Here is a 22,024-nt window from a genome sequence, read left to right as displayed (position 1 = left end):
GCTAAATATGTAATGAAATGCTGTAAATCTGATTCAAATGAAAATAAAGTTCTTGTTATTTAAATATTTCGCAGTGAATTCCAAGGTACGAAATCTGAACAATTCAAGATAACAAGAAAATTCAACTCACAGAATAGTATTAAATATTAATATAATTTAACATCATTCAAAATGTCCACTGTCAAATATTGTTTAATCTACTAGTCTTAAATCCTGGCAGAAGTGTATATCTTGACAAACCAACTCAAACAAAATTTTAAGATATAGGATGACAGTATTATGATATGTGAAGTCAATCCACTATGTTTATACCTTTAAAGCAGTCGTGAACAGATTGTTGACAAGCATGTTTAGAAAGGTATGTCACATATTTCACAACATAACAGGTTACTCATCAGGATAAAAAGAAGTCTAAATTGTTTTCTTGGTAATCTTAAAATCAAACTTTGAAGAGAAAATTAGAAATAACTATTCAATCTATGAATTCAAAGCAGTTGCTGAATCAGTTTTTTTTAGAATCATGAAATCATAGAATATCCTGAGTTGAAAAGAATCAACAAGGATCATCAAGTCCATCTCCTGGCCCTGTACACAACAGGCCCAAGGCTCACAATCACACCATGTGCCTGAGAGTATTATCCAAACACTTCTTGAACTTTGTCAGGTTTGATGCTGTGACCATCTCCTTGGGAAGCCCGTTCCAGTGCCCACACACCTGGTTGATGAATATCCAAACTTATCCTCCCCTGACTCAGCTTTAGGCCATTGCCTCAGGTTCTGTCACCAGTCACCACAGAGAAGAGATCAGTGCCTTCCCCTCCTCTTCCCCTCACAAGGAAGTTGTCTCTGCAATGAGGTCTCCCCTCCATCTCCTCTTCTCCACATTGAAAAAATCTCATCCGGTTTCTCCTCTAGATCCTTCACCATCCTTGTGGCCCTTCTTTGGACAGTCTCCAATAGCATTTATATCCTTTTTATATTAATTGCAAAGCTGCATACAGGAGTCAAGGTGATGCCGCACCAGTGCAGAGAAGAGTGGGACAATCACCTCCCTCCACTGGATGGCGATCCTGTGCTTGATGCGCCCATTATTATTTTATTTAAATACTTTGTCTGACCGGAAAGCTGAAGATTTATCCCTTAGCTATGGTTTTTTCCCTGGTCTACAGAGGAAGTAACAAAATATCTATAAGGAACGAATTTACTGAAGTAGAAGACATCAGGATACTTTCGAACTGTCAGGATATTCACCAAGCCATAGGAGAGGAGTATGGATCGGTGAACCAAAATGTTTCAACAGAAATTACCATGAATTAAGCCTTCTGGTGGGTTAAAAATTCCTTTTTTCTAGGAAACTAAGTCAGATATGAGTTCTTAGTGAGGAACGCAAGCATGCATTATAAACTTTGAAGACTAAGCAAATACTTTTGTTATTCTTACTATATAACCCTTCATCCAAGAATGCCCAGTTTTACTTGTGGGGATATATAATCTGGATTTGTAAATATCTTATTTGCAAGCACAAACAAGTAATTACAAACATAAAATCTAATTTCAGATCAACCATGTTAAAAATATTTTTGGCCTTTTAAAAAATAAAGATTTAATAAAGTCTGTCTCATAAAAAACAGTTTAATGATACATTTCGAGTACTCTCTTAAAAATCATTAGAAGGAATTTTTGAATCAAAGTATTTTCCATTGAAAAGTCAAATAACTCATAAAAATGTCAAAATAAAACATATTAACTTTATTTCTATTTAAACCTTCAGAGTTTGTGATCATTTGTTCAACATAAAAACAATTCATAAAACATCATAGATTTATAACGCTTTTGAGGATGTCTTATTTGCATTTTGACAATAAAAAGTTTGAAAAATTCTGTCCAGGTCTAGAAATCTACATTATCACAAACCTTAAACTGAAGACTATATATCCCTAACAGAAATGTACTCTAGTCAAAAAATTATTTAGGTTGACAAAAATCACTCAGTTAAATTCATGGAATCATCATAGAATCATAGAATGATTTGAGTTTGAAGGGACCTTAAAGATCATCTACTTCTAACCCCTTTGTCATGGACAGCAGCACTTTCCATGGACCTGGTTCCTCAGAGCTCCATCCTACCTGGTCTTGAACACTCCCAGGGATGGGGTATCAGCTTCTTTGGGAAACCTGTTCCAGTGTCTGACCACCTTCACAGTAAAGAATTTCTTCCTAATATCTAATATAAATCTACTCTCTTTTAGTTTAAAGTCATTCTCTTTTGTCCTATCACGAAATGTTGTTGTGAGAAGTCCTTCTGTAGCTCTCTTGTAGGCTCCCTTCAGTAGCTCTCTTGTAGGCTCCCTTCAGTTTGTACTGCTTGTATTTGATGATCTTAAATGATTCTGACTCTCTTTAGTCAAAAGCTACATTTCCATTACACACATTAACACCCCAAAACTTAGCGAAGACAAAGAGGGGTTTGTATTTGTACGTGAAGAGTACTCTTTGTTTAGAAGTAGATATAGAGTAGGAGGCATGTAATGATTCCCAAAAATTTTCTGTCCTCTGGGATTTAGCATGACTTTTCTGGTACCTGTTCAAATTGCACTGATTTGGTCAGTGAAAAAATTTTTTAAATGTCTAAATGTAGATGAGATCCACTGTGCATATTGCTTAAAGACATGCACCAATTATTCTGTTTCATAAATAACAAAGAGAACATCTTCAGACCAATTCAGTTGAAGTTATGTTGAGCTTGCTTTTAGAAAACTCCTATGGGATAGAAAATATTCTTAAAATGACAAACATGAAAATAAAATCTACGCTAACCTATTTTAGTATGGCAATTAAAGCAATGTTTTTTCAGGATTATTTTGTGTACTCATTCAATGTTGAACTTCTTTTGATCTGAGTTTTTAGAGCTGTGTGAACGTCATGATGTTGACACATAAACTCTCAAGCTTAAATTTAAATATCGGTGTCCTCTGGTTACCCAAATATTAACATTGATCTTGTGCAATTATTTTTGGCTTTCACGTACTCTGTTTCAGTAGCCTGGGGAAACAGACTTTTCATCTTGTTTGTAAACTAGAAATATTTACTCAGTTTTAGGGAATATCTTTCTTTAATGTTAGAAGAATAACAAGATTAGATTTCTGACTATAAGATCATATCTCTGAATTTAATCAAAGGCATTTCTGTTGCTGTGTTTTCTTTTAAATGAAGAAATATGGCAATTCTAAAGTGATATTAAGCATCTAAATATGTATTATAATTGTAACACACATGGCTAGAGCCTTCCTAAACCTTCGTTCGTGAAGCCTAGCCATGAATGTATTATAACGACTATTTGAAAGGTACCATTTTGCAATTCAAGTATTTTTTGATGAAAAGGATTTACATTACTTTGACTCAGGTATCTAAAGTATATAATAAAATAATTCATAGATTATAAGATTTTGCACTCTTGAATATATTATTAATGGTGGTAATTTACCTTTTCCCCCCTTGTTACTAGATTGTAAATACACAGTTAAAATTAAATCCTTATTGTTTCTGTGTTTTCATTCACACTATCCAATTTTCTACCTTAGATGATTAGTGAATCATCTAATCGCTAAATCTGAATCTGGATATAACTTTTACCAGAAGAATATAAATAATAATCTCGCATTATTAATTCAGATGTATAAATACAATTTAAATTAAATTAGTGTTTTAAACACATGAGGGTTATGCAAAAATCCATTATTTTAAATAAGAGATACATAAACTTCAGTACTTCAAGGTCTACCAGAAAGTGGAAGTCAATACCTCTAAAAACTAAATACATTAATTTGACAACATTTCATAATTATTTCATAATGACTATATTTCATATAGTCAAGATAGGTTAAGGGAAGCTGTGAACTGGCACAGGTATACATTTACCCAGAAAAAAAACCAAACAAAATATGTAAACTCTTAAATGAGAGGTCAAAGAAATTCACGTTTCAAATACAAGAAAACTGATAATCTATTTTATTTCCTCTCATTCCTCATCTCTCCCTGCATTAACAGTCATAATACCTGATGCAGTGGAATCTGATTTAAAAACACAAAGAAACCCTTCTACAAAGAAAACCTTTAATACAAAGAGAAGGGATAGAGAGATGCTCAGGATTGTAGAAAAGAACATAAGTAAAAGAGTGATATTATATGCATAATTCCCGCAAAGGAACATAGGAACAACTACTGAAAGAGAAAATGATAAATCAAAACTAATAAAAAAATATTTCAGATAGCACATAATTGGACTGTAAAAGTGGCTATTAAAGCTAAAATGAGGTTGATCTAAAGCTAAAAAGAGGGTGGCCTTACAAGATAATTTTATAGATGACCACAATTTTATCATTATTCCAGTAAATTTCTTCAAAGAAATTTTACAATGCAATTTATTATCAGTCTCCAACTATAAAAAGAGAAGGCCTCCTTCACAGATCATATAGTTCCCAGCAGCATTCTAAGGGATTCTCACATTTTTTCTGAAATGTTTTGTCCTTGCTGTTATCAAAAAGACTACAGATCATATCCAGTAGATTAATTTTTGCTGCTTCTACCTTATTGCATTTTGTATCGATATTAAAAACAAACATGACCTTAGAATCAGATAGATGGGAAAAACAACATGAAAAACTTTAATAGGAGGTCCATTAAAGCTAACAGTTCACTGTGATAGCATAGGGGTGGCTTGCTGGTAATAACATCATATTTTATCATATCTTATAATATAAAAATCCCTGAAAGCAGTAAAATAATTAAAGCAGAAAACAAATCAGACCTTTACAACAGGTATATTCTTTAAGTATAATATTTTCTGCATACTTAAATATGTTATTACATAATGCAGAAAAATAAAATGTCGGCTGTTTACAATCAATTTTACATGTCCAGGGTAAACGCATATCAAATTTGAACAGGGATGAGGAAGGTTTTTGTTATTTGTTGAAGAAAAATTGTATGATACCTACTGACCAATAATGATACAGCAAATGAAATTCATAGTCAATAACTGTAGAAAAATAAATCTGGAAAAAAAATTATGAGTTTGCAGGCACAATTATAGGTTCTGACTTGACAGCTAGGGCTCGGGAACAGGAACTCTGGTATACTAAAGGTAATTCTATGAAACTGTAAGCTACTGAAAATAAGAATTGCTGGCAAAGGAACAGTGAAAAAACCAGATAATAATACTCTGACATCACACAAAAACCTATTTCACTTGAATGTTAAAATTTCTTTGTAGTTCTGCTCCTCCATTTAAAAAAAGGAAATATTAGAACTAGGGGAGGAAAACAAAAGGTCAAAGTTACTGAGGAACTGAAGATTAATTGAATAGACTCCAAATCTCTTTTTTTGGGAGGTGAAATATATGTGTTCAAAAAGTGATTGGACATGGAAGCAAATCTTATTGAGAGGCAAAGAAGTACTTGAGGCATGTATCACTGGAAACAGAGAAAGTACTAAGATTATCTCTGTCTTCTGATTTATCACTGTGTAATTCACCATTTCCTCCTTAAAAATCTATTTTTGTCAGGTATCAGCATGCTATTGGCTTTTCGTCTCACTGTAGATTTTTATCCTATTGTTTTGTGATAAGGAACAGGATACTGTTCAAATTGCAGTGTTCATCTTGCTTTACTAGAGTAGAACCCATCTGTACAAAAGGCTGAGCAGTGCCTTGAACAAAAGTTAGCACAAAGTTATCCTGTGGAAAGTAAGTTAGCAGGTTATCATGGAAAATAGGAAGCACAGGAAAAATTAAGTGCAGATGCCTCAGAAATTATCAGAATAACATAAGGATGAATATCAGGAAAAGGTGAATCATGGAATGAGGCAAAAGGCAATAACAGAACTTGTAGAATTAAATTGTTACAATTAGAATGAAGAGGAAGAAAAACAGCTAGCAGAAAAGGAGAATGAAGAACACTTTCAATTTTCTAGAAAAAGAAAATCCTATCTAGATAACATAAGTTTAAATAAAATTAAGTGAAGGGCAGAAAAGGAAGAGAACAGTTTAAGGACCACTTAGAAAATGTAGACACATTTAAAGGAACAGGGCCTAATTAAGTTCACATTAAAGTCCTTAAACTGAAGCAGTCGATGAACTATTAGCAATTATCTACAAGAAATTCTGGAGAACATGGCGGTCTCAGATGACTGAGCAAGGTCACATGTAATAACTGTCTCAAAAACTGGAGAAAAGAGGACCCAAGGAATTACACAAATATCTATGTATGTAATTTGTCCCCTCAGACTAGGAAAATTATATGCTTTATCTTCCTTTACAATGGAATATCATTGAACATCTTTACCAAAAAGTATCCTAAGTCCTGACAAGAAAAGCACGATAGTTGTCCAGAAAAGAAAATCAATAAGCTATCAACATTTTTAAAGTACAAGCAAATCCTGTGTAATAGAATTGTAAAACCAACACTGATCCTGAGCAAAGTAATGGAACAGCCAACACAAGAGTCTATTTCAAAAGGGTTAAAAGACAAAATTATAATTACCACCAGTTAACATTGTTTTATGGAAAATTGGCCATGTCATACAAACAATATGATTTTCAGATTATAAACTCGGTTGACACAATATATTTGGACTTCTTTCAACCATTTAAATTAGTAACACATGGCATACTAATTAAGAATTGGCATGATAGAAAATTAATTTACTGCACATTAAATGGATTGAAATTATATAATTATAGTATTTCAAAGCATAAATGCAAATAAAGAACTATCGTTAGACAATAGAACAGCTTCAATTAGCTTAATATATATTATTTGAGCCCAATCCCAACAATTTGTTACACAAATATTACAGCAAACTAGGTAAAAGATATTGCCACAGCATTTTTAATATGCTGTAGCCCTGTGACATATAGGTGTGCATGTCTTCTTGGGCGTAAGTTTCCACGTAAGTACTGCTTTTTCTCATACTCTTACAGAAAACAAAACAATACTAAAAAAAAATAATTTAAAAAAAATTTCAAGCCTATGGCAGCTGAGAATTTTGTAAAATAAAATCGTAGGAGCTTCAAGATCGTTATGCTTCTAATGCAGGTTATAGAAGCAGTAAGTACTCAGATAAAAAATGTTAGCTTTGGAAGTTATCCATGGATAAGGCTAAAGAGAGAGAAAGATACCTTGGTAGTAGTATTTGGAATGGGAAAGGTGATTACATTGCAATCAAATGTACTGTGTGTGCAGTGTGGACATCTAAATAACTTAATTTTACTTTATTATATTTCAATAAAGGAACAAGAAGGAGGAAGTATTGTTCCAAAAATATTCTTCTGAAGGGAAAAAAAAAAGGAAAAAAAAAAAGAGAAAACATCTTTAGGCTCTATGTTCCTATACTCTGCTCTTGCAGGACAAATTCTGCACTCCAGTGTTGGTATCAGTCCAGCAACTTTTAGTGGGTTTTGGGGATGCACAATTTCCCCAAGATCTCAGAGTTTCTCACTTTGATCACCTTTGAGACTTTATTGTATGTGCACTTGTCTCAGTTTGGCGAGATTGGAATGTTTGCTAAAGAGAATGAGTTATGAGGTAGACCTAACTCCTCTCTCTCAGCAATTGTAAATCCAAAATTAAGGGGGTCTAATCGAGGAAGTATGGAAAAAAAGAAGAAATAACAACCCTTTATTAAAAGATATATGGTATGTTGGCAAGGACAGTAACAGAACACAAAAAAAAACCAACTAGACAATAGTCCTGTACCCAAAAAGTCCCCTTCAAACAAAAGAAACAGCCTGAGTACTTGTCTGTCCTTCAGTGCGGTTCTAATCATGGTTGGCCGGGGTGCTGTTGGATCACTGGAGGTGCAGAACCTGAAATTTTCTGTGGTGGCCTGCAGGGGGTGCTGTTTGGCCCTGGCAACCGCCACACGGGGGGTCTTGGGGGGGGGCCTCGGATCATGGGAGAAGCCGAAAAAATGGGGACCCTTCCCCCAATGGAAGAAGAGGAAAAGAAAACAGTCCACCCCCACGGAACTCACTGTTGTTCTCGGATGACGGTGTTTCAAGGCTCCTCCCTTTCTCCCAGTGAGCACAAAACTCTCCGATGAAAACACAGTAGATTTGGGCTGGAGGCAAGGGCAGCTTGCAAGCCAGCCGAGGCCAGTGGTCAGGGTTGATCAGGTCGGGAACCAGAAAAACCGGCCTCAAGGCTTTTTCTCCAAAACGCCTGCACACAGATCCCGTCTCCCTTCCAGAGGGAGACCCAAAAAACTGTCTTCTCCTTTGTGAGGAGGGCCAGCTACTGAATCCAAACGTCACCTCCCTCACTCCAGTCTTCGACGGGCCATCAGTTAGGAATGCGGCTCTGCCGGCTAGATCTTTTGTAAAGCTAATCGCCCTCCTTTCCCCCTTCCCATTCAAACTCCATCTTTCTTACAGTGGAGCAGGGGAAGAAAAAATTCCCCCCTTGGATTTATAACCTATAACAGCACCCTTTCCAGCTACAGAGAAGTTCCTGCTATTCTTAACTATATCTTGTAGGATCACAATTTTTTTGCTGTGCCTCTTTCCTTCTTGGCCACCTGAGAGTTCTGGTATGTGACTAAGGAAGATACACTCTCTCTCTCTTTCCAAAGTTGCTGACATGACTAAGGCTTTAACAACAAGACTTTTTCCTCCTTAATTTAATACACTTTCTGAGGAACATAAGCTAACACAAAAGTACTCTGCAGACAAATACAGGAAGTCTCACATCTTAGAATTGAGTCTGGAAGCTATTTCATGTAAACATACCAAAACAGTGCATACCTACATGTACATGTAAATGTTTGGTAGGGATACATATAAGAAAGAAAAAAACATGCAAATAAAATTCATGTGGTCTTTTCAGTGAGAGCAATCAAACCCCTGAAATTTCACAGAAGCATGTTAGAGAGTTTTCACAAGCATTAACTGTCTATTTGACTTTGAATACCTAGACTGGACTTCTCAGTATTAAAATGCCATTCATCATCTTGGTTTTCCACCTACATATCCAGAAGAAAAAGAAAGGACAGGTTGAGTTATGATGGGGATTCAACAGTGTTGGGGTTTTTTTGATGAAAAAAAGCCTCCCTCGGAGTATTGCTAGTCTGTGGAAGTTAACTGCACAAACCTATTTTAGAAGATCCATTTTCTAGTAGATGTCATCGGTTCTTTACTATTAGAATAAAACTGAGTTTCCAGAAGTGTCTAGACGCAAGAGAGAGCATGCAAGCACACATAATACTAAAATATTGTTGCAGCTTTTCATTAACCTCATTCAGCAATACTCACATATAATAACGCATCTGAATGGACTGACTTATTGCTCATTTAAAATCAAGTGATTTTTAAAACCATACTGTGGGTGTCATGCATCAAAAGGCTTCAAAACTAAAGGGCAATATAATTCTCATGATTTGATCTTTGTAGCAAAAAATATAGAAAACTGGCACAAAATTAAAATACTTTGATAAGAATTTATCATAGCCTTATTCAAAAGAAAAAATCATAACATCTATCTGTTGCTTACTAACTGTGATGTATTTTTCTGTCTGACTATCATTTGCAGAAAACTTACAAATGAATGGAGGATGTTTAAGAATGCCAATCAATCTCAGCCATAGATATTAGCAGGAGATTTTGAGTACATGCACCACTTTATGAATTAAATAAAGCAAATTACTAAAATAGAATTATTTTGGCTTAAAGAGTGAAAAGACTATCTTCTAAGGTAATGTCAGTGGAAAATTAAGTTCATGGTGGATACACTGTGGTGTTTTCTATATTAAAAAAAACAGGAGAAAGTTTTAACTGGTAAAAGAACCAAATGGCTTTAACATATGAAAATATTCACATAAAACATGACACATATTTATTGTGTATCCTCCAAAAGCGCACCCTTGTGTAATGCCTGAATTATAATATACAGGAACAAAATACAAAAAGAAAACTTAATATACGTGGAATAGATGAAAGAAAGAGAAAAGCTTAGAGCAAAATCAGAAACTCATAGTTTTCATTGAATGACTTATGAGTTGTTTTCTTTCCAAGCATTACACTGTACATGATGATTTTGCTGTGTGCACATCCAATTGAGTCCTAAAAAAAATCATAATTCCTATAATTTCTTTCAGCACAGGTTTTTTCAATCTCCAAGCAGTAACAAAGTTTTATATCAATACTGGTAGTGCAATCACTTTTATAAAGTAGTTGTGTGTTTGTAAAAAACTGCACTGATTTAAGGTTTACTGATTACTGTAGCTGTATGCAAAAAGACATTTATCTGAGCATCTGAAATATGTTTTTGAAAGTATTTTTTCTACTAGTCTCATGAGGAAAGAAGAATCATCTTCCACACAATCATAATGATGAGCTTAAAGTTTAACCATTTTCAGCTGCTTGCAGGGGCTGATATACTTCCTGACATATCCAGGAATTCTTAATAACTTCAAATTATATAAAATGCTAGGATTATATCACCGAGTCACCAGATTTCTTTTATAACACTTTTATGAACTAAAGAATAGGCTAGTGAAATAACCTAATTAGCTTATATAACCACATAAAGGCAGGAATAAAAAAATGAGTTCTAAACAGGCCAAAAAACAGATGTTGTTATACTGGTTGTCAAAACATTAAATATATTCATTAGACTGACAGGTCTACAGGGTTGAATGGGACAAAAATCTCAAGCATAATAAAACTGTAAAACGTTCACATCTAGAAGTTCAAGCTGACTGTCATCTGCTTTTGTGTCAGTGTGATATAGTGGACAGGACCACAAGCAAGGAAGAGACCTGGGGGTCCTGGTCAGTGGCAGTGCCCTGGCAGCCAGGAGGGCCAAGCGTGTGCTGGGGGGGCATCAGGGACAGCATCACCAGCTGGTAGAAGGAGGGGATTGTCCCACTCTGCTCTGCACTGGGGCAGCCTCACCTTGAATACTGTGTGCAGGTTTGGGCACTGCCATACAAAAAAGAAATTAAGCTGTTAGAGAGTGTCCAAAGGAGGGCAATGAAGATGGTGAAGGGCCTGGAGGAGAAGCCGTAAGAGTAGTGACTGAAGTTACTTATCTGTTCAGCCTGGAGGAGAATGAGATGAGATCTTATCACACTCTACAACTTCCTCATGAGGGGAAGAGGAGGGACAGGTACTGATCTCTTCTCTGTGGTGACCAGTGACAGGACATGAGGGAATGGCCTGAAGTTGTGTCAGTGGAGGTTTAGGTTGGATATTAGAAAAAGGTTCTTCACCCAGTAGGTGGTTGGGCGCTGGAACAAGCTCTTCAGGGAAGTGGTCATGGCACCAAGCCTGACATATTTCAAGAAACATTTGGATCATACTCTCAGGCACGTGGTGTCACTCTTGGGGATGACCCTGTGCAGGGTTAAGGGTTGGACTTGATGATCCTTGTGGTTCTCTTCCAAGTCAGCATATTGTGTGATTCTGTGATTCTGTGAAGCAGCCTAGTGATCAGCTGTCTGCACGATCCACCTTGGACTTAAAAGCCATAAAGAACCTATTTTTAGACATGGCACACTCATAACGTGAGTGGAATAAGACAAAGTCAGGCACATTATTCACCTTATCAATCCTCTTTTTTGGCTGCAACTGCGACCTAACATGACTGCTTGATCTTGTTACAAGGCCTAAAGTCATATTATCATGCTACATTATCCTGACCGGGATATGCATGGCAATGACTATGTCTAACTCATTCATCTAAGAGGTAAATGCATGCTTCAATCAGTATTAAGAAATGGCATAAACCAAATTTTTCTGTTGACTCAAATCTGCCCAAAACATTGCATCTGCTCACATATGCTGGGCAAGTTTGGGCATGAATGGCCCACTTATGGTCAAAACAAAATCAAAATGCAGCCCAAGCAGAAAACTAACTGGGGAAAAAAAAAAAAGTGCATGAATAAAGAATTACTTTAATTACCAACTCTTTACCCATTTTATCTGAAAAAGTTCCTGCCTGAGGCCATGACCAGCACTGAATTGCAAAAAAATCTTGCTTGTAAAAGTATGGTCTTAGAATGTCATTGGTAGAAACATACTTTTTTGGTGTTACAAGACCAACTTGTGACCTCAAAGTGGTGGCATGCTGATATTAATTTTCTTTTTGTCACTTTATGCATGTTATATCTATTAAATATGTGTATCATGTTGTTCTTTATATATATAGTACCCAAAACTAGCCAGATTTGAGAGTGATTGCATGGCAGGACTGGCATTTAGGTTAGAGGTTAAAAAAATTTATTTCAGTAAATAGTTTATTCATTCAAAACCAGTACTTTTGGTGAACCTAAACCAATTTAATCAGAGTGCTTAGAAGATACTAGGTCCTGTTCTAATGCATATTTAAAATTTATTCAGACTGAAGCAACTTCAACAGGGGAGATTAGCAACAATCTTCATAATAACCATCAGCAAGTTCACATTATTCTTTCAGGAGATGACATACAAGGGTATCAGATATGTCCCTTGTGTGGAAAAATACAGAGGTCTTTCATAACCTTACTAAATACCCAGGTAAAAGGAAAAATTATATTAGAAATAAATGGAACTTACAGTCCATTTTCTTAATTACTTTACTTTCTAAATAGATCTATTGCAAAAATTCTGAAAGCTGTCTTAACAATGGCCTAAATACTGTATTTTTTACTCTAAATAAGTTTCCTTCTCATTTCTCTTGGTTGAAAAATCTATTTTTAAAGCAGAACTCTATATACAAGTATTCACTTAGAAATCTTAGTGGGTTTTATCATAAAATCTCAGCTGTGAAACACATAATGTAATTTTGTTTTCCTTGTCTTTAGTTTATGAAAACGTGTGGAGTAACACCTGGGCTTCTTGGCTTCAGTAAAGAAAATTGTCATGGATTATAATGAGAAGAAGATTTCAATATAGATCCTTTGATACACTTAGGTGTGGTATTACAATATATCTCGTTCTTCAAGGACAGAACAATTTAAATTTCTGGCCTTTTCACAGAAAAGATGTTTTCAGAGGATTCTTTCAGAAATGTATTAAACCATTCTGTTAAGATATCTGGGATCTATAACAAAGAATGAGGGACTTTCAGATATGGTCTATAAAATAACTTTTTAAAGAAAAATTAATCACAGGTGCAGATTAATCTTCAGGATTGTTTGGTTTTTTTATGCGTTAATAACTTTATGTTATAGCAATAATAATATGGTTCTAATATGGTTTAGAAAGTTTAGCATCAAAGTCAAGGTTTCCTGTAGTGTCTTGCATCTAACTTATTAATAATTCAAGTGCATTATTATACAATGCAATACATATAGGTAATGCTTAAATTATTTTTGTCTTTATAATACATGACGACTCATGATAACTGTATTTTCTAACATAGTAGCTGTTTGTCAGATTTTTTTTATTACCATCTGTGTTTCCATAGCTCACCTTCCACTGCACACCGTGATAGAAGCACAGTGTTATTCCTCTGTATTCCAAACTGTTTCCAGTAACTACCTCTTGAAGATGCATTAATGAAATCTTTCTTGTCATCCAACTTTTGGAGAACTGCACTGTACAGTCTAAGAAGCCTGATTAATTAAGCAGACTACAGAATTTTCTTAAGGTAAATATCAACTATATTCAAAATCAAGAAATTTGAGTAGTGAGAATACAGATAGCCGTACATATTTCTGACATTAACATGTTTCTGAAGGTGAGACAAAGAAGAGGCATAAGAATATGGAAGAATTACTCCTCCCTTAATCCCTTAGGCAAACTGTAAACAGGATTAAATTTACTATTCATACACGAAATCTCTCATGCATATCAGTTCATTTACAGGCATCATTTCATGCCATTTTATGTGGACATACTAATAATGTAGGGTAGGTGAATTGCATCATTATAATGCTTCTCTAAAAATTAAAGTGAGATGAATTTAGATAAAGCAACAATTTTCTATAAACTATGACACTATTTAAATAGTAATATAAACAAATATCTTACTGTAATAGATAAAAAATCAAGATTCAGTTGGTCAATTGTAAAATATTGCCCAAGATGTTGAGGAATCATGTTCTAATCCTGAGTAAACTCAGACTTTATGGTAAAAAAAGATTGAAATAAGAATGTCCTTTACTTTGTCTCTATAGAACATGCATAACCCATCAAAGTCTACAGTTTGCCTTCTTTTTAGGTAGCTGCTATCACAAAGACAGTGTCCTCAAGGTTATATGCCACAGACCATTAACTTTCTCACAATAAAAATGAAATTCTGTTTTTAAACAGGTTCTTTGACTGCTAAACAAAGGGGAAGAAGAATCATTGAGGTATCTTGTGACAGAATAGAGGTTTAAACTTCACAGTTATCCTAAAGCAGGAGGTATATTTAGAGTGCAGATGGATAAAAGTTTTGTCAACAATAAAAGATGAGAGAATTCTAATAAAACTAATAAGAGTATTGATATGAAAGAAAAAAGTTATAGTTCACCTTTGTATTAAGATGTTTACTATACTTCTGAGATTATAAACATTTCATACTTCACAATTCTGAAATTAACTACCAAAACTTAAAAAAAAACCCACAAAATAACTCACACCTGGTTGTAAGACAAGACTGAAAGCCAGATTCTAACTGTGAAATGATAAAAATATACTTCGTAAGAGAGATCCCACTGCTACTGCAAAATTCATAGTGTATACTTCAGGTCAGAAAGTCCTCAGAAGTAAGAGGCTGAACTCCACAAATAAAATCTTTGTTAGACAAATACAGAAATGAAAACAGCTGAATTCATATTAAAAATACCAGAAAGAAATTATGATGAGAAGTTCATAATTTTGGTTTGAGGAAATAAAGTGTCAGATACATAACTTGTGCCAATACTCTCCACTATATAATCACTGTTTCCACTTTATGTAGTTCACAAATGGATTCTATAAAGACAATATACTGTCTTAATAAACACGGACCCTAGAAATGACACAAGTACAAAGACGAAACCATCAAAGAAGGAGTGAGAAGAGACAGGATTAATTTGGACAGAGTTGTTATTGTCCTCAGGCAATAGAACACACTTGAGCTCTGTAACTATAAAGGCTGAATATGTGGCACCACATCTTAAGGTTCCTTAATATCTTAGCCATAGAAATACTATAGGCCTGCGTCGGCTTTTTCACTCATAGCTCTGCAACATCCCACTTAAGTAATCATGATAGTGTTTCAAGAGCCTCTGTGATTTTTCTTACTGTTCTCATATAGTTATCATCATGGCCATGGACCTGCAAACATCAGTAGTTTTGCTATGGAGGATTCTCATCAGAAGTAATTGCCACCCTCATGAGAATCATCCCTTGTTTCTCCTTCCTTCCTATCCCCTTTTTCCTTCTTGTTTTGTTGATTTCAGTTCATGTTAAAGAAAACCAAAACAAGGTTCATAAAAAAAAGTAGATATTAATAATTTAAACACTCAATAAATATTATCCAACAATATATGCACACAGAAACCTAACCTCTGAATGTACACTTGATCTAATTAGCATGCTCCAATCAATGTCATGAGTGGAAATAACCAGTGGTTCAGCTGGAGTGAGTCCTAAAGAAAAATATACAGTTCTAGGGGGAAACTGTGGTGGAAATATAATCCTAAACACTGCCATTATCACCATCTGCTTCAATGGAGGGCCCACTAGTAGGAGAATATTGGTGTTTCCTGGTTGAACACTGGGAAACGTTTTCCCTTCCTCTTCCTTTCAATGTTCACAACATGCCACCAGCCACAGACACCACTTGTAAAAACCTGGTCAGGCCAGCCTGTTTTAATGTCCTTAGTCCAATAAACGTACAGGTTGCTAAACTTGAAGTTAAGATCCACATAACTTTTAAGTCTTTATTTTTGTGTGGTTTGGTGTTGAAACAGTAAGGTTTTTCAAGTGATATTTGGTGTTTCATCATGAAATTTTGGTGTTTCATCAGAAATAAAGTGTTTTATCTACAAGTGAAATGAAATACTTAGAAAGGGTGCTTCAGTTTCTGGAAAATGTTTAAGGAGAACTCTAGTTAAGTTACTTTTAGTTATTGAACAGTGAACAGTCTCTCAATATTTTGCAACATATTTTGTACAAAAGTAATTTTGAAAAAATTATTATCAAATAATTTTCATCATATGTGCCCATAATGAACTATTGGAAATAGTATTAAGTGATTTCCCTTATCCTTAAGGTGAACTAATTCACATGGAAATTAACAAAAAATGATACCATATGTTAAAAAGCAACATCTCTTTCTATCTGCAGGTCTATGCAACATATTAAAATGGAAATTATCGATACATGCATATGTACTAACAGATATTATGTATTTTTTAACAGGGTGAATCAAATTCAGAAAGTATTAAACTGCAGCACATAGTCAAAATAATTAAAGATGTTTATGTTGCAAAACTTCTCATCTCTTTGAGACAGAAGCAACATCAATGAGGCTAGGGTATCATTCTTTTTGGATCATTCTTTTTGAGTTAAATTTCCATAATCTTATACATCTTCTTAATTTCCACAGTCATATGCAATATCTCTGTTTTTGTTACATACTAATTTTGACCTAGGTCTGTGAATATTCTCAGTGAGGCATGAAAACATGTTTTGTAACTATACCAATAAAGTCTTGTGAATATTAACCATAATTTTCAAATAGTATCCAATATGAGAAATTATACAGGTTAGCAGAATGTAAAATTTATGATCTTTCAAATATAATAGAAATTTGTAGCTTCTATTGACCTCCCAGCAAAAAGCCTTAGAACAATAAATTTAATTTTTACTTGCAAATATTTTTAGTTATTTTTTGGGTATTTGCAAATCCATATCTTCATTAACCTTTAATTAACAATAGAGACAGTATCAAAACTCTAAATTTGCGAAAGGACTAAATGCCTATTTGAAATAAATTTGTTGGAGTATAATGAAGTAAGTTACTACATGAGTTTAAAATAGTTAATTTAGCTCATACCTTGATAAACAGCTTTGAATCCTGGTGAGCCAATGCTGTCATCAGATTGTAAATGAAGCCACATCTGGTTGCTCATGCTCACAATAAGATCAGGAACACTAGATCCAGTGAGTCTGTATGTAGGATAAATGGTAGAGTCATTTGTAGAGGCATAAATTGCTATTACTATTATTACTACTACTGCTACTACCACAAAACACAACCTTTTAAACTATTCACATATTATTTAGGCCTATTTGCAATATATTATTCTCATGTTCTTATCAACTGTTTTTTGATAAAATTAACTATTCCACATGAATTAGAACAATGTGAAGTAATAGAAAAAATACATTTTGAATGAATGCATTCAACAATGATTAAACACTTTTAATAAACCTGTTCCTACCTAAAGCTTTCCTTAAGTAATTAAGTGATTGCATGAATTAGTTTCCAACTATTTAGATTAGTATTGCTTTTCTTGCCATGTTTTCTGAATGTGAAGGAAATTGCTCTACATGCCTTACAGCCTAAGTGTCCAGAACTTACCAGGATCACATCTATTCAAATAACTCACAGTGATCCCTTAAATTTCAGGGAAAATTGCTATTTCTCATACAGTAGAAAGCCAAGACTGCTGGGAGAGGAAGGGAAGGAAAAGGAAGAAAATGAAACATAAAGAAAATTAAAAAAAAAAAAAAGCCAAAAAGCAGAATCAATAAATAGCAGAATCAGTTTTTGTAATGGTGGTGGGTTTGTGTCTGGTGGGCGATTTTTGTGTGGTTTTGTTTGTTTGCTTGTTTTAGTTTTGTTTGGTTTTTTTGTTTGCTTCTTTGGTGTTTTGTTGTTTGTTTATTTTTACTAGGGTTTACCTGAGAATACCTCTGCATATACCCCTACATCCTTCAACTAGGAGGATGGTAGATAGGGTAGATCAAATGTTTAGGGAATGTAGGTCGGTCTGCCAACACCTGCTGTTGCTGATTCTTGAGTTTGTCGCAGTCTGTAATCATCTTAAGATCAGATTGTTTTCAAGTTCAAGAACAGAGACTTGCAGACCAGCCATTCAGATTGGATGGTCTTAATCTCATTTCATGTGGAGATGAACAATTCTAGGTGATCTCTACATGAAGAAAGTTAGAATGTTGAGGGAATTGATGCAACTGGTGAAGTAATGGAAGTCAAACTCAAGCCAAACTTCTCAGTACTCTGAACAGACTCACAGGTGAGAAGAGGCAACTCTAAGAGAAAGAAACTTTTTGCACCAATTTGCTCTCTGCTTACTTGTCCAAAAGCAACCATACCCAGGTTATTAAGAATGGTCTCCAGGACCAGAAATATTGGTTTTTTTATGATATATAAAAGTGCAGGTTGTCTTCCAAGCCCCCAGGAAGTCTCCAAACTTTGTGTGAATAGAAGAAAATGATATAGGTTTACTAAAATGTATTTCACTACCACGAATATTTTTTGTGCACTGCAATAGCTGACATAAGCAGCTGGGTTTGAACCACTAATGTACAATTACATCTTTGTATCAGAGAAAAAAACCTACAAGTTTTCCATACAGGAAAAGTTAAAAAACTCATACTTTAAGGAGAATCATTTAGAAAAAAATAAGTTTTAATGTAACTGCTGCAAGAAGAATATAAATCATAACATTTGAAGGCAAAGTAGACTTTCTAAACCAAACTGTTAGTTTAATATACAAGAATTTAAAAACACAAAACAGGGCAATGCAGGAAACATCCTGACTGATAAACTTCATCTCATACTTGATGATCACTACCAAATTAATTTGTAAGGATAGTCACTAGCTCCTGGACAAACTCTGTTAAATATGAGAAATAACTTTCAAAACTTTATAGCATAAACATATTTAGATTACTAATAAGTAAGTTTTATTACTGTATTTCCAGAGCTACATAATACAGCATACATAATCCATGAAGTAAGACTACCATATTTTAAACACTTAAGGATTACAGATGAAGCAATTGTTAAAAATTATAAAATCGATGGGCATATTGCCCTTTAATTAATTAAGCTGCTGATGATTAGATTTTCTAAAAAATTTACTATAAATAATAAAATTAAATTGCTTTAATAAAATCCAACAGATCCTTAATCAATATGCCAACTGGATGGTCAGAGAAATGCATTAAATTGATTTGAAATAGTTTGCTTTTCATCAAAGTATATTGGCTTTTTCTACTGTCTCCATGTTATTTTACAAGAACTTAAAATACTTTTTCTAATTATTTTCCCAATTTCCTCCAAAAATAAATTTGACATGGAGTATCCACACTTTATTTTCTTCGCCTTTTTAAACATCAGTATTCCTTCTTATTGCCCTCTAGCTGTAGTGCTACAGCTTTAAGGTTACATAAATAATTACTGATGGATGAGAGTTTGGACACTACAAGAAAGCTTGTGCTAGGATCATTTACATATTATGATCCTCAGCTCCCCCAGTCGTTCCATAAAGTCTTTAAAGGTCCCTTATTAACTGACCTGCCTTCACCCAGTTCCAATATTCACAGGATGTCTGTCTTATAAACATCCTGGCATGACTGAGCTCACTGTAAAGTTTGAATTTGTTTACAATACAAGGTTTGTTTGCAATGTTGAAGTAAGTTTACAACACACCCAGAAGCAGATACTACCTTGAGGGCTCTAACACCTGAGAATTGGAAAATTTTGCATGGGCCCAAGGCTTGTGTGTTCAGACACGACAATTGAAAGGTTCAAATCACTTGGAATTAGGTTTGAATTTTGTTCAAACTAAATTATAAAATCTATAAAGTTTTAGAATCAAATGCATGAGATTCTGTAGTAATATTTTTCAGAATTTCTGCAGAAATGCTGACATTTACTCTGCTAATGGAACTTTGAAGAGCATAGTGAAAACTATATCATTTTTTAAGACATCCTGAGAAATTTAGAAATTAAATCTAGCCAGAAAAGTCTTTGCTATAAGTTCCTTCATTCCCCTGGGAAGAATAAGAAACTGCAAGGTGCTGCTCAAACCTCATTAAACATAACAGATGTTATTAAAACCAACTAATAAAAAATGTTGATAAGAAAATCACTCTGACATTTAGTTATGAACTTTCTCATGATAATGTAGTCTAAAAGTGGCCTTAATATTTTATGAGGAATGTTACTTTGCATTCACAGAAGACCTTTCTCAAAAGCAAATGAAATAGAGCATATCCGGGATGCTGTTTAAATACAATGTATTTCATAATGTAGTGTTTAATAACTGCAAGAACAATGTCTCAATTGAAATTCAGATTCATTGCTAATTATTGTGAGATTGCAGTTTCATCTTTGGGCCTTCCTGTATTTCTTGTGTATTTCAGTTATTAATCATTTACTGTCTCAAATGATTTTCAGAGTAATGTTAATTTTGCAACCCAAAAGGTAGATAAATTTAATTGCATAGACCTCACTTTCATCAAATATACAATTTACAGTAAAGATGGTAGGTCTAGCACTGTCCTAAGTGATAGGCTGGGGAGTAATAGGGATAAAACAATTACTGTTTTAGTCAAAAATATATTGAAGAAATGGCATAAAGTATTGCATTTCTCCAGTGAGAACATCATACTAGATCTAAAAATGCCATTGATACATTTAGAAGTGGATGTATGCTACAGGATCTTTAAAGTGTTATTAAAGTGAAAAAAAAATTATAGGAGGTGATGTTATTATGGGGTGTTGTCTTCTTAAGATAACAAAAATAACACTTAATATGAGAAAATAATATTTTAGATTTTTTTTATTTTATTTTTTGGGCAGTCACAGAAAATACATGTGGAATAGGTAGCACAGGCTAAATGCCTTCAGATGGAATGATAACCCCCCCAAAATTTAGCACTTATTTTACAAGTAATTTCAAACAGGCAAACTTTGACATAGGAAGTGGGCAAAGGGTAACAGACAATGAATAATTTGAGTTAGAAAATTTACTACTTAAAAACTTGACTCTGAAGGAGTTGTGGGATCACTGTGAGCAAAACTGTATCCCAGTTCAAAAAGCAAAAACTGCAAAGCCTTTTTTCATAGTTACAAGGAGTTAAATTAACATGATCAGAGAGACCATCACATTACCTAATTGGTCTGCAAAATATGAGAAAAAACAAAGATGGTTGTGGAAATTAATTCCCAGTTTGTGGTTTTCTTGTTAACCTAAAGTGTAAGCTCTTAAAAGTTTTTTGGTTTTGGTTTTGGTTTTTTTTTTGGTTTTGTTTGTTTGGGTTTTTTTGGGTTTTTTTGGGGTTTTTTTGTTGGTTTTTTTTGTTTTGGTTTTTTTTTTGTTTGTTTTGGTTTTGTTTTTGTTTTTTTCTTTTTTTCTTTTTCAGGTACTCAGAACATGGAATTCAATTTACTCACTAGCAGCTACTTGGTATTGCAAAACAAGAAACACAAGCATTGCACAAATAATTCAATAATTTTCCAGTCTTACCTTTTAAGCCAAATTAAACTGTAGGTTTTCTATGTACTTTGATATCACAGTTCAGAAATTAGCCATCAATAAATTTATAAATTCATAAGCAAATACATATTACAAATTTATTGTTCGCAGACTTGTCCCTCCAAAAATATTCTAATTAATTTAAAATAAATTGTGTAGATATACTCATTTGTTATATTTAAAAGAAACATTGTAATTATTTATATGTATTAAACCCCCCTCAAAATACAAAAGATGATGGATTCTTTTTAACAAATGTTTCAATAATGTCTTTATCCAATAGGTTTATATGCAATGTCAAGTAATGTTATTATGAAATAAATGTTGTCAGTTTGTCTTATGTTGTTATTGTTAATTTATTAACCTGTAATTTTGTTTTGCATTTGGTGATCAGGATTCACATGAAAAATTAACCCTCTAAAAGCTATAGATAAAATACCTTGTAAACACAAACTCTCATTATGTAGGAGGAAAATAAGCATATGCAACCAAAATGAGGTGGTTAAAGTAGATGTAATTAATTAATCTGTACAGGATTCTATTCTTTCCATTAGTCCACACA

The 22,024-nt window shown here is 33.9% G+C and overlaps 1 protein-coding gene across 3 annotated transcripts in view; it reads right to left on the bottom strand.

The window, feature by feature from the left end:
• Window positions 1-22,024, bottom strand: part of CSMD1 (CUB and Sushi multiple domains 1) — a 1,092,404-nt gene that overhangs the window by 272,871 nt on the left and 797,509 nt on the right. For all 3 annotated transcript variants that reach the window (XM_039385566.1, XM_039385564.1, XM_039385565.1), the window contains exon 12: window positions 17,007-17,119. In XM_039385566.1, the coding sequence (XP_039241500.1) occupies window positions 17,007-17,119 (113 nt within the window). The remainder of the gene's footprint in view (window positions 1-17,006; window positions 17,120-22,024) is intronic.

The sequence above is a fragment of the Pipra filicauda genome, unplaced genomic scaffold, assembly GCF_003945595.2.
Source record: "Pipra filicauda isolate LSUMZ 115617 unplaced genomic scaffold, ASM394559v2 scaffold41_size5083284_pilon, whole genome shotgun sequence".
Lineage (NCBI taxonomy): Eukaryota > Metazoa > Chordata > Aves > Passeriformes > Pipridae > Pipra > Pipra filicauda.
Note: the sequence above shows the minus strand (reverse complement) of the source record. Positions and strands in the feature narration are given on the sequence as shown.